The following is a 16,594-nucleotide window of genomic DNA, read 5'->3' on the forward strand; positions in this document are numbered from 1 at the left end:
GAATCAACACAGCTTCATTGATTTTACATAAGAGGATCTGGCCCAATAACTGTCAACAGTAGGTCTGCCTTCTGGTGTTATTTCACTGAATGTGGCTGCTCTGAGTGAATTATCAGGCACACAGATAAACATGATATGTTGGGGAACAGTCAACATGGCTTTTGTAAATGGAAATTGTGCCTCACCAATCTATTAGAATTCTAAGAGAGTTTCAGCAAGTGTGTGGACAAGGGTGATCCAGTTGATATAGTGTACTTGGACTTTCAGAAAGCGTTTGACAAGGGAAACCAAACGCTCTTAAGCGAAGACATGGGATAAGAACGATAGGAAACAAAGGGCAGGAATAAATGGTCAGTTTTCACAGTGGGGAGAGGGGAACAGCAGGGTCCCCCAGGTATCTGTACGGAGACCTGTGCTGGTCACATTCATAAATGATATGAAAAAGAGGGTGAACAGTGAGGTGGCAAAAATTGCAGATGATACAAAATTATTCAAGATAGTTAAGTCCAGAGATGACTGCAAAGAACTACAAAGTCATCTCACAAAACTGGATGACCGGGCAACAAAATGGCAGATGAAATTCAGTGTTGATAAATGCAAAGTAATGCACATTGGAAAACAATCCCAACTATACATACAAAATGATGGGGTCTAATTTAACTGCTACCACTTAAGAAAGATCTTGTAGATATCATGAACAATTATTCAAAAAATTTGCTCAGTGTGCAGCAGCTGTCAAAAAAGCTAACCGAATGTTAGGAACCATTAGTAAAGGGATAGCTAATAAGACAGAAAATATCATAATACCACTGTGTAAATCCATGGTATGCCCACACCTCAAATAATGGGTGCAGTTCTGGTGGCCCCATCTCAAATAAGATATATTAGAATTAGAAAAGGTACAGAGAAGGGCAACAAAAATCAGCAGGGGTTTGGAACAACTTCTATATGAGGAGACATTAAAAAGACTGGACTGTTCATCTTAGAAAAGAGATGACTAAGAGGATGTGATAGAGGTCTAGAAAATAACGAATGAAGAGAAAGTGAATAGGAAACTGTTATTTACCTCTTCATGTAACATAAGAACCAGGGGTCACCCAATGAAATTAATAGGTAGCAGGTTTAAAACGTACAAAATGAAGTACTTCTTCACATAATGCAGTCAACAACTCATTGCCAGGCCAAAAGTATAACTGCGTTCAAAAAACAAATTAGATAAGGTCATGGATAAGGTCTATCAATGGCTATTAGCCAAGCTGGTCAGGGATGGAACCCCATGCTGTGGATGTCCCTAAATGTTGGAGTGCCAGAATCTGGGACTGGATGATGGGATTGATCACTCAAAAATTGCCCTGTTCTGTTCATCTACCCTGAAGTATCTGGCATTGGACACTGTCAGAAGACAGGATTCTGGACTAGATGGACCATTGGTCTGACCCAATATGACCATTCTTATGTAAGATTGGAAAAATTGGCCTGAAATCAACAACATGAAATTCAATAAAGACAAGTGCAAAGTAGTACACTTAAGAAGGAAAAATCAAATGCACAAATACAAAATGGGGAATAACTGGCTAGGCAGTAGTACTGCAGAAAAGGATCTGGGAATTCAAATATATCACAAGTGGAATATGAACCAACAACATGATGTAGTTGTGAAAAAAGATAAATATTCTGGGGTGTACTCAGGGGAGTATCATATTTAAGACATGGGAGGCAATTGTTCCACTCTACTTGTCTCTGGTGAGGCCTCTGCCAGAGTAGAGTTTCGTTTTAGGAAAGGTGTAGACATACTAGAGAAAGTCTAGAAGAGAGCAACAAAAATGATAAAAAGTTTAGAAAACCTGAGGAAAGGTTAAAAGAACTGGGCATGTTGGTCTTGAGAATTGAAGACTAAGCGGGGACCTGGCTAACTGTCTTCAAATATGCTAAGGGTGTTACAAAAAGGATGGTGATCAGTTGTTCTCTATATCCACAGAAGACAGGACAAGAAATAATCAGGGTAATCTGCAGCAAGGGAGATTTCGGTTAGATATTATGAAAAACTGTCTAAATATTAGGATAGTTAAGTACTAGAATGTGTTACCAAGGAAGGTTGTGGAATCCCCATTATTGGAGGTTTTTAAGAACTGGTTAGACAAATACCTATCAGAGATGGCCGAGGTATACTTGACCCTTCCTCAGTGCAGGTGGCTGGAATTGATGATCTCTCAAGGTCCCTTCCAGCCCTACATTTCTAGGATTCTATGAATATCAGCTCTCAAAAGGTAAGAATTAGCGCTCACTCAATTTTTGAAGAAAAAGAAAAAGTGCTTTAGATAAAACCAAACAAGTAAACAGAAGCCACAATCTCCTTTGACTCCACAACCTGGCAGTAGTTCTCTCTTGCTGAATGCTGTCGGAAGCCAGGAATTATTCTCATAAACTAAGTTACCAAGTTATATGCCAATAGAAAGCAATCAAATACAAATTAAGCACCATATTATGCTAGTTAAACCCTGTGATACAAGGACAAAGATTAACAGTTAGTTACAGAAAGCACCACTCAGCCCAGCAATGTTCTCAGAACCTTTCAGGAGGACATGCATATCATTTTATTGTTAAATGACATGCTCAGAAGCTTTGTAGGAACCTCTCAACACACATTGTGTACAACAATGCCCTGACCAAAAGTGGGAAGGCCCAAAATGAATGGCACAGTTTACGCAGTAGTGAAGAGATCCTAAAATGATGTGCAATTAATTTCTTCCACATAAACTGCTCAGATATCATTGGTGCTGTTCAGATTAGATCAAGAAGAGGATTATCTGCAAAGCACTAAGCACGCACTCAACTTTAAGCACGTGGGTAGCCCCCTTGAAGTCGATGACATAGGAAAGTGGTAGGCAATCTTACCTAAAGGTCATGATCCAGTAAAGCATGAGCTTAACTGTAAACACTTTAATCAATGAGTTCAGTGGGAGCATGCATGTGCTTAAAGTTAAGTATTTGCAGAAGTGCTTTGTTGGCTGGAGCCTTAGATAAGATTGCATTTTCTATAGCTTCAGCTTCCAAATTCAACTTCAGGTTAGTGTCAAAGGGAAATTGGGCCTTACAATGCCCCTCCATAACGTAGGTCAATTGAGTGATTGCAAATGTTCATGGGTGACAAAACATCTCCTTCCATATGCTCATATTTATCTTCATCTGAACTTCTCAGCTGTCTGGGGGATAAACTGACAGATCATCTTTGATTTTTTTTTTTTTTAAAATAACCACCTTAACTTTCCCCAGTATTATGTACAATCAATAATTAGTTCAAAAAACTCACTTTGCTAATGCCTTCATCTGTCCATTGAAAGCAACAACTGTTCTGATAGCAGTCAAAATTTCTTCTGCCACGGCTCCTGCTCTAGCATAAGCAGTCAGCTCTTTTGTAGTGAATGATGCCAGGAACTGGAAAATTGGGAGGGTGAGGAAAGTACATTATCAAAATCTATTTAAGTGATGTAAATTATGTACTGATACAAAGGGCGATGAAGCAGTTAGGGAAAGAGTCTAGAATTTAGGAGATCTGGGTTCAAGTCCCCACTCCAACACTCCAACCGTTTTCCTGGGCAACTTTGGGTAAGTAACTTCTCTCTGTGTTTCACTTCTCCATGTGTAAAATGGGAATCCCCTATCTTGCATGGTGTTGTGAGGCTAAACACAATGAAGATTGTGTGGCACTCAGAAACTACAGTAGTGGACGCCAGGTAAATAACTTAGCTATCTTAATTATAGACCACAATCCTCTTTTTTCCTCCACCATTTTCAGTGCTTGGGTGGGGCAAAATGGGCAGAGAAAACAAAATACAACCTATAAATGGAAACACTTGGTAAATTTTTCTGTGCATTACAAGCAATATCTATTAATATGATCTGCATTCATCAACTGCGACCACCCTCTTCTCATGTGGTGAGTGGTAGTGACTGGAAGCAGTCCAGGCCTCCATGGCATGCCAATGCCTGCCTGCGGATGCTTAGTGTAGACAGAGCTCTGCAAGTTTTGGGGCAGGAGTCAGTGGAGTAGGAGAAAGGCAGCTCTCCAAATGTTGTGGTCATGTTGCTTTGGGGTTCACTCCCTCTCAATCTGTTTTTAGAGGTAGAATTCTTATTTGCTTTTCCCCAGCACTTACGATTGATCCAACTGCTACTGATGCAGCAAGGAGAGGGCTAACTGACAAAATCACCAAAGTCAGTTTCCACCCGTAGATGAATCCTATAATAATCCCTGTCAGAAATGTGGCAAATAATTGTACAAATATACAGATCTTGTCTCCAATGCCTTCATGGATGGTGTTAATGTCACTGTTAATTAAAAAAAGAGATTTGTTAACTTTGATGAATGCCTCCTCTTCACACATTTTTCTGTTTTGCTGGAGAGAAGCTTGTCAGAAGTTTAACTGTTCAAATCATTGGGTAGTAAAATTTTGGACATGGGTACTGAACAGCAGTAATGGCTCTTTGTGGGTGTAGGAACTAGCAGATCACAACTCATTTTCTGTGATGTAACCTCTAGATAGACTTCTTTCACACATGACTCAATTCATTTATGCAATATCCAAAAGGAATAATCCATGCAAAAACAAAAAAAATTCACCCCCAAAACCTTTTCATTACTTTTTCTTCCAAGTTCCCCTATGTATCCTATCGTCTTCAATTTTGTTATTAGATTTTAAGATCTTTGAAGCAAGGAACACCTCCATTTTGCATCCTATACAGTGACAAGCACAGTGTTAGTAAATTATTATTTGGATAACCATTGTGTGTCACACTAATTTTCTCTTGCTATTTACATATGTGGGAGCTAGGATTGGTGAAATCAAGCCTCTCTCATTCCCTTCAGGACTCACATCTTCCAAAAAACTGGGCATATCCCTCTCTGCAAAAATTAAATCTGGAGAAACTCTGCATACCCAGATCACACCTTCCTCTGAATCCCTGCACAAGGGACCTGATCCAAAGATTCCTAATTATTTTAATTGGTTTTGGATCAGGTTCAAAATGATAACATAGTTATGGGCACTATGAGTGCAGTTTCATTTCATACAATGTCAGGGTTTTCTATGTTTGTACACTAGCTGGAAACAGCAGAGCTGTTTATCTACAGTAGTTTGCAAAATAGCTCAGACACTACAAAGACAATGTCAGATGAGTAGGATATTGTATTTCACAGCATAAGCCCTCACAATGGAAATGTCACTGAAAACCTGAAAATGAAGTGAAAAATGATAACAAATTCCTCCCTCAGATAGCAGTAGTATTTTGGGTCATAGTTAAAAAGGTTTCCTGGAAATTCCCTGTAGCTAATTCTATAAAGGTAAACATCAGTCATCTTTTTAGCTCATGTTTCTAGTGCATAGATAAATAGAGCCTTCTCACTCTGTCAGTCGTGTGTTCAACATTCCCATCTGGCTGGTATCAAACCAAGCCATCTCCTGGTGAAGTATTGCGAAAAAAAACTTTTGTCGGATTCTTGCTGTCTGTCTTGCAGCTGAGGTCAAAAATGTCCAGACTTGGATGGTGCTCACTATTATTACAGCAAAGCCAATACCCACATAGTAGTAGGCAAACCTGTAGTAAAACAGTAAAAGTCCATAAGGTCAATTGCATCCTGCAAGAGAAGACAGACACATCAGGTCACGTTTAACCCTGCTGAAGCCAATGGGATGTAACTGAAGGCCAAATTTGGCTTACGGTCTAATGGACCAAACAAATAGAAACTACACTGCGCTATTGTTATGAAAATAATTGCAGAGGTTCTTACCTTGTCATTTCAGCTTCTATATCCAAACCTAGAATTGCTGGACAAGTAGAGCTACTATTCATCACAGCTGAAAGATTAACTGTAACAAAGAAAAATACTCAGTTTTATTAGAACAGGCACAAAACAAATCATGGCAGTTTTAGGTCATAATCTTATGCGCGTTTTTCATGACACTACACTCCCTGCAACAGCTCTGTCGATTTATAACCTTCATGGTAGCCATCATCCTTCCAGCGGAGGATCAAACAGGGCAGACTTCTGAGTCACCTCAGAGAGTTACTGTAGAGTGATGTCTTGGATTTAGCTCACTACGTCAATGGGCACTAGTCAGATCATAGCTTCGTCTGATCTGACCTTCTGATTCCAACAGCGGCCAATATCTGATTTTTCAGAAGTTGATAATGCCCCCTTCTACCTCACATAAGGCAAAATTCATCCATGCAGACACCATAAGTCTGACTTTTATGCACCACTTAGGTTCCACCCAAGCCTCAAAACTGGGCCCAAGTGGGGTCGAAGTGGTGGCTCAGCCTTTTGCTGGCTGTCTGCAAAAGCGTAAATTTCACTAATAATGCACCTAACCAAATGTGCAAAACTGTTCAGACCTGGGAGAAATAGGAGACCCCTTCCAGGTGTTAGCACATATATTTTAAGGTAAGTTATGATTGCCCTTATCATAAGCTTAGCTCATATAGAGGCAAAATAATGTTAACGATCCTATTTCGTTGTTTTAAAAATCCAGTCACAGAAGTTTATTTGGTGACCTCCTGGGACAGTGAATTCCATGGATGAACTATAAACTATAGAAAGTAGTAAATCATTTTACAGTTACCAAATGTACTGCTCTGTAATTTATCAAGTGTCTATTTTGTACTATACTATACAGCAGGGTAAAAAGGAAGGACTGCTCAGAATTCACTATGCTCTTCATGGCTTTTAACACCACAGCAGCACTCCATTCTGAACCTCTGCCAATCCAGTAAATAAGAGACCCTAACAAATATTTTCAGAAGTTGAACAAACTTTACCTGAAGACATATATACTGCTTGGCCAATCGTCACAAAGCGGTTTGTCATACCTCCAAAGAGAACGATTAGAAGTGGCATCCCTGTTCCATTTGCAACAGCTGCAATTAAGCCTATCATCATCAAAATGATATCCAGCCAATCGGCATACCCAAACTACATGAGTATAAAGAAAAAGGAATTAATTGAAGGTTGACAAAGTCACATAATTGTGACAATATCCTACTAAGACACACAGAATAGGATTTGTTTTTAACATAGCACCGCTCGCAATTTGGGTATCCCAAAACACTTTATGAAGTGATGAATTAGATACTGTGAAGGCAAACACAACACTTGGGATGCACTTTGAAAAAGCGTACACACAGTTTTAGGCCAGTTTTTACTGAGGGAGTTAGGACATGTTGGCAGAATGACAGGATGAATCCCCTAATCTGCAGAAAAAATAACGTATCTTACATTTTTTCATAAAGTGATAACATCACCTGTGCAACTCACTGCCTCCCTGTGTGCAGTCTACTACCTCACATATTTATTCAGCGCATTTAAAATGTGAACAAGAATAGGTAGTTGACAAACATTTGGCTGCTGCCTACCAATAGAAACGGGTATGTAGCAGTTACCACATTTAAGAAAAACACAGCACTTGTTTCCCTGGATAATTCACGAGACATTGTGCACGAATGGTAAAATTATCTCCAGCCGAGAGAGCCAGGGAAAAGCCCTACTTACCACATATGGTTCACTTCAGTCCTTAACAAGGGTGAATTTCACTCCGTCCTCGTGCTGAAACATTGTCAAGCACTGGCAGTTATGCACAACAGGCCATATTTTTAAAGAGGGAAGCCTGAGATCAAGGCACAAAAATGGCTGTGCGGCAATACTAAATTTGGCTCAGACCTCTTTCTTCGCTTTTGAAATGCCGTATTGTGGTTGTAAATTGGTCTGCTACCATAATGTACAACAGGCAAAGAAAAGGAACAATGTGAAATATAAATCAAGCCAATAAACTATGCACTAACCAATTTCAAAATGCCAACCATCTTTTCCTTTGACGTCTCATTTTTCTTTCTAAAGAGATTAATGCAAAATTAATCTAGGTCCTTTCTTGAAAGGCAGGGCAAGAAATTCAACAGCGTATTAAGATCAAGAAACCCCTACTTTTTCTCGTTCTTTAACTCGTCATTTTGCTCAGGTTTTTCATCATGTTGGAAAGCAGGATTGTCATAGCCATTACTTGCAGATTCTGTGGAGGAGAAAGTAGGTTTTGCTTTCACAGATAGTAAGGTCTTTTAAGCCAGCTTCTTATGAAGCACAGTAAATCCCTTTCTGAATTATCGGAGCACCAAAACAGTTGATTTTTTTTTTAAAAAAAAAAAGGCAGGAAAACCACATTTTTCTCATGCTCTTGAAACAGCTCAGTAACTTTCAATGTTTTCCTCCCCAAAGTTCACATCCAAGCTGAGAACAAACATCATTTTCAGCCCCAAAACCTAATTTTAAGGGAAGTCATTAAAGACTAACTTGGGCCTCAGTCTTGCAAAAACTGAGTGTATGCCTAAGTGTATGTCTACACTAGAAGTGCTACAGTGGCACAGCTGCAGCTATGCTGCTGTAGCTTGTACACTTACTACAGTGATGGAAGGGATTAGTGAAACCACCTGTTAGGTTGATGGAAGAGTTCTTCTGTCAACCTAATGGTGTCTACACTGGGGATTAGGTCGGCTTACCGATGTCTCGCAAGGGCATGAATTTTTCACACCTCTGAGAAATGTATCAAGGTGGACCTAATTTTTAGGTGTAGACCAGGCCTTTTTAGGATTGGGGCCTTTAAGTGCAACAGGCATACTTATTATTTGTTGGTATTTCAGTAGTATCTACAGGCTTCAACCCTATTGTGCTATGGCTGTACAAACACAAGCAAGAGGATCTCCGCCCAAAAGAGTTTATAATCAAAGAATAAGATGAGAAGTTACACGTGGATGAAAGAAACGGACAGAGGAATCACAATGGAATAGTGAGGTAACTGTGAACTACAGGATAAAAGATTGTCACAACACACCAGCTGTCTATTCTATCTCAACTTGAGCTATAACTACTGTGTTTTCCATCACTAGTTTTTAGAACAACTTTGTAGAGACTTACAGGACACTATTATGTTTGTTTTGATTATAGAACAATTCAAATGCAGTTAGCTGGCTCCTGACTCACATAATGGAGCATTTGCACACTTAGGCCCCATTGCTGATGCATGTAAATAACTTTAGGCATGTGAGCAGCCACATTGAAACTCAATGGGACTACTCATGTGCATAAATGCTCGCAGGACGGGAGCCTTAGTTATTTTTAAACTAGAGTGTCTCACTGGGCACACCAGGGTCATTGAAGTTGGTAGAAGGCCACACAGAGCTACGCCCAGCTAATGCTATGATTAAGTTAAGAGAATACATGGATTCAGTGCTAGCTAAGAATTTTTTCTGAATGCTATTTCCTCCACATAGATCCCCATTCTTGCTGGGTAAAGACACCACAGTAGGAAGCTTAATAGCCAGAGAAGCATGAGTTGTGGAGGATGATGGGAGGGCTGATCTGTTTTTCCATAGAAATCCCTCATGGCTACTAGACAGGATTCAAAATGTGGCTTTAATTTCGTGGCAATGGAGTACATCTTTCCAACAACTAGCCTAACATTAAAAAGAAGAAACAACTAACGGAAAAACTTACTAGGATTAGGTGGTTCCTTTTCTGTGTGATTTATGAAATCATCCTTCATTGTGTTATTCCGCTGTATGGTTATTACACTTGCAGAAGTAAATCACTTTGGGTAAAATCTGCATACACAAGAGAATAGCACAACCTTTCAGAGACAATAGCCATTCAAAGAGTTCACATCAAGATATTTTTATGTTTCTTTATTATTTGTTTCCTTTCAACAACTTTTCCTAGGGAAGAAAAAATATTGATCATTGCATGCTACTTTTACATCAGGGTAAGTTATTTTTCTAAAGAGCTATGTTAATTTTTAAAAATTAGAACAACAATGTGGCCTGCTTCCTGGGGGTACCCAGGGCTGTAGCCACCTGCCCTTAGCATGAGAAAGCCTTGTCTGTGCCTGAGGGGGGTCAGCTCCCCAACTCTAGTGGCCACAGGCAACACAAGTACTCCCCTCAAGGCCTGTGCAGGCCCTGCTGTCTCTTTACAGGTTAGCGATAGGTAGGGTGACCATATTTCCTGATGCTGAATATGGGACACCTGGTAAAATTACTCGTATTCAAGGGAGTTCAATGGCAATTGGAACTATGCAGTACAAACATTCAAATTAATATCAAGTTGACTGAGCCCCTGTTAACAAGAAATACTGCATAGCTGGATTCTTTTTAGTTACCTTCTTATCCTTAAGGCTTTAGGGGTCACACATACACCCCTAGCGTGCCCCCCGCCCCCCATGTTATGCTTATAAAAAGTACACAAGATTTTTTTCTATGGGGAAAAGGCAATACGCCACATTTATTGAGAATATAGCCGTTAGCATATGCTTTTTAATTACACACACACACACACCCCATGCACACAGTCCCGCCAGCAGATGTTATAGTTACCAGTTTAGAGTCTGGATTGATTTAGTTGCCAGCCAGATTGGTTGTAGAGGGGAGCCAGGCTCTGTTGGTCACGATCCGAGGCTTTTGGAGTTGTTGGCAAGACGAACCCAAAGTCCCATTGCAAAGCACTCTGTTTTTATAGTTTTTTGTTGTTGTTGATGTTTATGGATTTTGCTCTGTCATTTTACGACCGGTTACTTCTCAGCTGGTGTTATTTTTTGATGGCTTTTTTTTATGTTAGCATTCCAAAACACCTCTGGGGATGGGGTCATTCTGTCCTGTTTCGATTTAATTAATTATTTTGTGTTTAAGGGTGCCAGCCTCCACTTCAGAGTCGTCAATTTGCCCTTCCTTAATTTTTTTTCCCCCCTTGACTATCTGGCTCTAACATTGGCTTTCACACCTTATCTTTTTCTGAAGCATTTATTTCCTATTCACACACTCATTCCTCCATGCCAGGCTTGGGCCCCGGGACAGACCTGCCTCTGCTGGTACCTGGCGCTGCGTCTTTCTGAGGCAACATGCAGCGGGGCATGCAGGGTAACATGCCTCCTTCCCCAGATTTCTGCCAGGGTTCACACCAGAATGTGGCCAGCAGCAGCCTTTCATCACTTTGCAGGAGGGAAGGGATGGGAGCTGCTTCCAGCTGTGGGGTGGAGGGCAGGGGGAAGGGATGATCTGGCTTGTGTCTTTGCAGAGATCATCTATTTTCCCACCCCACCCTCCGTGTGAATAGAAACAGCTTGTCCCTTCCTGCCAACACAGTGTCAAAAAGGCAGCTAACACCTCCAAGCTGCTGCTAGTCATCAACATAACCCAGCCACCTCTGGCTACAATGCGGGCAGGAACAGATTAAGCCAGAAGGATGCATTGTGCACCAGGCACAGGGAACCTGACTACAAGGGCTTAAGTGAACCTGGCCAGAGAGCTGGCTCAGCACAGGAAAGTGCCTAGGGGACAGAGCAGCCAGGATAGTGGGGGGGGGGGGGGGGGGGGGGGGGGTCAGGTGAAGAGGGTGCTAAGACCCTGCCCTGGGGGCTGATGTGGAGCCTGCAGGTTTGGGGCATGAACAGGCTGGAAATCGCTTCCCCTGACTCCAGAGCTTAGCTGAGGGGCAGAGAGGCTTCCCCATGCCAGCATTGTGCAGGGCTTTGGCACATGCAGGGATTGGCTCCTCCTGGCCAGCGCCTCAAGCCGAAGGGTCTTGGGCTTTCCCAGGGTGCCAGTCCAGCCAGAGGCAGTGGGGAAAGGAAGGAGCCTGCTAGCCTGGCTGTTGGTGAGCTAAGCGCTCCGACCAGGGGCTGGTTCTCCACAAATACTGGGAGTGGGATGTTCCCAGCCCAGGCACATGGAGGAGCAGCGGGGCACGGGGTGGGGGCAAAGCAGGGAGGGGACAGCGAGGGGGGGAGCACATAAAGGGCACATCATGGGTGGGCAGCAGAAAGCCAGCCCCCTTACCCCTATCCACCCCCACCCCCCAAAGCTGAGGCCAGGACCCTGGGCATGTGAGGCCAGCAGCCGGGACCCTGGGCACGCGAGACCAGCAGCCCTAGTTCTTGCGCCTATGTGCCAGTACTGATGGGGGAGGGAGATGGCAAATTGTCCAGTATTTTCTCATTTTTAAAGAAAAAGTTGGGCCACCTGCGGGAAGGCTTAAATATGCAACTGTCCCTTTAAAAACGGGACGTCTGGTCACCCTAGCAAGAGGCACATTCCAACCCCTGAGGCCTCCGAGCATCTCCCTGGAGTGTGAAGCCCCTGCTCCACTGCAAACTCACAGCATTTACAGATTTGCTGTTTGGAAAGGAACAGTACACCCCAGCTTACCAGTTCCAGCTTGGATCACCTCTTTGCTTAACACACAGCACTTCGATACGTTTCAGTGAAAACGAGCAAAAGTTTATTTAACAAAAGAATAGATGTAATCCCCCCCCCCCCCTTTCAGTGCTGGCTTAATACCTGAATGCAGTGCAAACAGGAGAGGGGTATCTCACAGTTTTTGGACAGTTCCAAAGTTTCGGTCACCCAGGGCTCATTTTGCGGTGCTGCTGGTAGGTGCCTGCCTGCCTGCCCTCCTGTATGCTAAAGGATTTAGCTACTTGGCAGTGCTTCCAGTGAGACAAGGGATAACCACACTAAGGCTGTGGCTAACAGCACTTGAACTCATGAATAATTCAAACTCACACAAGCACACACATTAAAAACAAGAACTATAAACTTTATGTAAGGACTTGACCAAAGAGAAATAGGCAATCAGTGAAAATATTAAATGATTAGAAATCAACAATGCTTTGTAATTACTAAAGGCTCTGCCAAGAGGCACACTAGGTCACGTGACCACACACACTCTCAATGTTCCTAAACAAAAAAGTGTCTCTTCCCACACCCACTCCCAGTTCACTCTGTCCCCCACATCTCAGGTGGTGCATGTGGAGACATGCTGCAGGCCTGTAAGGAGATGCTGTTAGAAACACACTTTATTATACTGAGAATTGGCAGGGCAGGTCTTGATGATCCAGGTAGATGAAAATCCTTCTGCAGATGCAATGGGCCTTCATGGTGCAAAATTACAACCTAACTGCCCATATAACTCTAATACAGGATACCGCCTCAGTTTCCATTTCTGGCTGAGGCGTCAGGAGACTGTTTCAGGCAAGTGGGTCCTGCCTAGGGATCACTGGAAATGGACTAACCAACCACTCTCTTCTGAAACAGTGCTGACAGTCTTTAAAGTTTCAAACCCATGGGCTGAGTTGGAAGCCGGTCAGGCCTCTGGATCCAAAATCCCGGATCTGGTATGGGCTGGCTGCAGGGCAGGCAGGCTGGAGGCAGTGAATGGCAGGAGAGACAGGCTGTCTCCTCCAGTTGCTGGCAGGTGGTGACAGGAGGATTGTCCTAACCTAGGGCTTTTTTGCAGGCTGGGGTTACAAGATAGGCCAGTTGTGGGCCTGGAAGTGCTGTGCTGGCAAACTGCAGGCAGACCTGCTCTCTCCTCTGCTTCCCAACTGGTCTCTCCCACCTTTTCCCACCGGAGGGAAAGCTGAGCTATTCATAGCCTTCCTCCTGCTTTCCCAGGCCTCCAGGGCTCTCCACAGGGTCAGCGACTGCTTGCAGTTTGCCTAGCTGTCTCCTGGCCTCTGAGAACTGCTGTTGTCTCCACCTCCAATTGGTTGAAAAAGGAGGGTTGCCAGGGTAACCATTGCATCCTACTCCCCTTCTCTCCTGCTGCTGGGGAAGTCAACAGTACAGGACTCTGTTGCGGACCTCACAGGGGCCCAAAAGGTATGTCTCTTCCTTTGGGATAGAGCCCCCTTGCTAAGGGGGGAGGGAGTGGCACTACATAGTCAAGTGGTAGCCAGCAGAACTATTGGAAACAAATACTTACATATAAAATAAACCCTAACACACATTCTAGAAACTAGACTTAATTAACTAAATACTCTCATGTCTAATAAATGATTGCTCCCCAGTGCTTTCCTTCCAGGCATGAACCCTTTTCCATGAGAGAAGACATGTTGTCAGCTTGTCTCCTAGGTGAAGGTGCTGCGTGTCCATCTGCACTCCCAGATATTCCCCCACAATCCATTGTCTGGACACATAAACGGGATCCCTTGCCGCTGTTTATGTCTTCCTGAAAATCTGGTAGATTATGCATTCTTTCAACTGGTATCAGGCTCAGTGTGCAAACAGGCATCCACAGGAGACATAAAATGGCCAATACACACATGACCAGACAGAGGAATTATGTCTGAAACCTCCTGCTTAAAAGGAACCTATGTAAGACATGATGTCTTGGTTACCTGTCTTAACTCCAAGGCTTTGAGATCATAGTTTCCAATACAGATACATAACTCCTCAAATATTATCCACCCATACATTGCAAAATGATTAGCTAGTAGACTACTGGCTCTTGATAGACATCTTACAGGCAACCATTTAGTAACTTAATATGCATATATCTGACCACTGCAAAACCCTGTGCATCCCCTGTACCCTATGTCAGTTGGCACCAAGGGGTTCCTTGGTCACACTCAGATAACCACTTTCATAGATTTTAAATGCCAAAAGAGACCATTAGATCATCTAATCTGATATCCTGTATAAAACAGGCCATAAAATTTCACCCTGTTACCTCTGTATTGAGCCCACTAACTTGTATTTGACTAAAGTATTTTTTCCATTTATATCATGATCATGGTAACTATGCAAAGATCCAAATAATACTTGGAAAGGATAAAGCATTGTGAATTAATTAAATAATGGTGGAATTCTTAGAAAACAGATGACCAACATTCTACAGATGACCAACATTCTACCCCCACGGTTTTGTTCCTTTATATGGCACGTACGTATGTTTATAAAACAATACATTTGAATCTGGGTCCAACAGCTCTCGAGGCATGTTAAAAATTAAACAAAACTAAAGCTGTCCTATACATCTAAACAAGAACATTGTGTGCAAAATCCTTATTCTACCCTTCAGCTTCCTTTTAGATCAATTTCTAGTGTATGTTGCTGTCTGGATTTTAGAATTAATTTATTATAGTTTACCTTTCAACTTTGTAATGGCCAGTAGTCTCACCTTTAGTTTGGACACTCCCACAAACTCCTGTGGATATAGATTACTGCCAGGACAACCATACAGATGCAAATGACCATTGTAAAAAGGGATTACACTTATTTATGTGCTCATTTATCACAGCCACTTTCAAAACCAACCTACTTCTTACCACAGAGAGATGAAAGGAGGGACAGGGAGTGCAAGGCACAAGGCCCCCTGTTGGGTCTCTCCAGCTTCAATATAGCCATAAATAGAACCATAATGAGAGTTTTCTACAACTGCAACGTCCCCTCAGCTCTAAAGTAAGCACAGAAAGAGGCACAGAGACAAAGAACTTTACAGGATCGCCTCAACTGCCATGTACCTACAGACTTTCTAGAGACAGCCTGGTCCCTAATGACATTTACATGCAGCCACTAACAGACAAATAAAAAAAAACCAGAAGGATCCTCCAGGGCAGGGGCATACAGAAGTAGCACCTGTTTTTTAAGGGGATCCATAGAGGATCCCTCAGCTTCAATGCAACCTAAGGTAGAACTAGTGACCCTATAGTTGAGGATCTCTCAGCTTCAGTGCCTCCTGGAGAGAGGTGTTGCCCCCTGGGAGATGCGTCAGAGCAGCAGCAGCAGCAACACGGTCACCCGTGGCATCCCCCCGCTTCAGAGTGACCACGGCACCAGCCACTCGCCCTGGACCCCTTCGCTTCCCCTGCCAGCGCGCCCTTGGTGCGCGTGTCACTCCGCGCTGCCATTGGCCATGGAGCGAGCAGCCCCCAGTTCACGGCCCGCCCCGGAGGCGCGTGCGGCGGCCCGGGGAGCGCCCCTGAGGCGGGCGAGGGGTTTGCTCAGACACGCTGCTGGCGCCAGAGTGGCTGGAGCGTCCCCATCGCTCTGGCCCGGGGCGGGGGGGTTGTGACTGTGGAGGCAGCCGGGTAAAGGCTCTCTCGGGGGACGGGAGAGATTCCTCGGCAGGAGACTCCCCCCGTCCTAGCGGTTCCGAGTCTCCCTCCCGCAGCCCGCCTCACCTGCCCGCTGCTCCCAGACCAGGGGTGTCCACCGAGTGCCCACACCTGCCTTGGCGCACGAGCCAAGGCAGACGCCCCGGGGTGGGTGTGTCCCAGACGCTGCTCTCCCTAAACCTCAGTGCCCGCTTTACCCTGCCCCAAGACAGCAGGCTGCTTCTTGCCGCCCAGTTTCCAGCTCGCTTGTTTCCCGCAGGATCAGGTTTCAAGGTAATGTGCTCGGGCCCCCTTTCCACATCTCCTGTCAGTGACCCCCTTCCCACAGTTACTCCCTGCCCAAAAACAAGAAAACCATTTCTGGTGATGACATGCCGCTGGGTGGACCAGAAATGGGTAGAAGGATTAAACTTCCAATTGTGGTTCTTTCCTGCTTAAATGATTTTAAACGTCTTCTAAAAAGTTCAGAGAGTTGATTCAGAAAAGCACCCCAAAGCTCATACTTGTAGGGACCTCTATCAGTTGCTATGGTAAAACTTAAGCAGACTTCACATGCCCTGGGGCTCCCCCATTCCTTTCCACTGTGCAAAAACAAAATCCCATAATTATCTTCCCAACCATCTGGGTGCTGATATCATCCTCAGCATGCTGGAATCTGAGTG

General features: G+C 43.6%; 1 protein-coding gene across 5 annotated transcripts in view; it reads right to left on the minus strand.

Annotated features, from left to right (window-relative positions):
- Positions 1-16,050, minus strand: part of LOC102940117 (ATP-dependent translocase ABCB1) — a 60,168-nt gene extending 44,118 nt beyond the window's left edge. For 3 of the 5 annotated variants that reach the window (XM_043541086.1, XM_043541084.1, XM_043541087.1), the window contains exons 1-9: positions 12,241-12,295; positions 9,539-9,645; positions 7,976-8,060; positions 7,837-7,885; positions 6,817-6,970; positions 5,789-5,867; positions 5,404-5,595; positions 4,158-4,329; positions 3,311-3,435 (exon numbers count right to left, since the gene is read on the minus strand). In XM_043541086.1, coding sequence (XP_043397021.1) covers positions 3,311-3,435; positions 4,158-4,329; positions 5,404-5,595; positions 5,789-5,867; positions 6,817-6,970; positions 7,837-7,885; positions 7,976-8,060; positions 9,539-9,587 — 905 coding nt within the window. In that variant the 5' untranslated portion in view covers positions 9,588-9,645; positions 12,241-12,295. Of the gene's footprint in view, positions 1-3,310; positions 3,436-4,157; positions 4,330-5,403; positions 5,596-5,788; positions 5,868-6,816; positions 6,971-7,836; positions 7,886-7,975; positions 8,061-9,538; positions 9,646-10,413; positions 10,523-12,240; positions 12,296-15,998 lie in introns of those variants that run through there. The other 2 variants (XM_037890571.2, XM_043541085.1) reach the window with 2 other exon arrangements.
- Positions 16,051-16,594: the final 544 nt, after the last annotated feature.

Source organism: Chelonia mydas, chromosome 2, assembly GCF_015237465.2.
Source record: "Chelonia mydas isolate rCheMyd1 chromosome 2, rCheMyd1.pri.v2, whole genome shotgun sequence".
Taxonomy (NCBI): Eukaryota; Metazoa; Chordata; order Testudines; family Cheloniidae; genus Chelonia; species Chelonia mydas.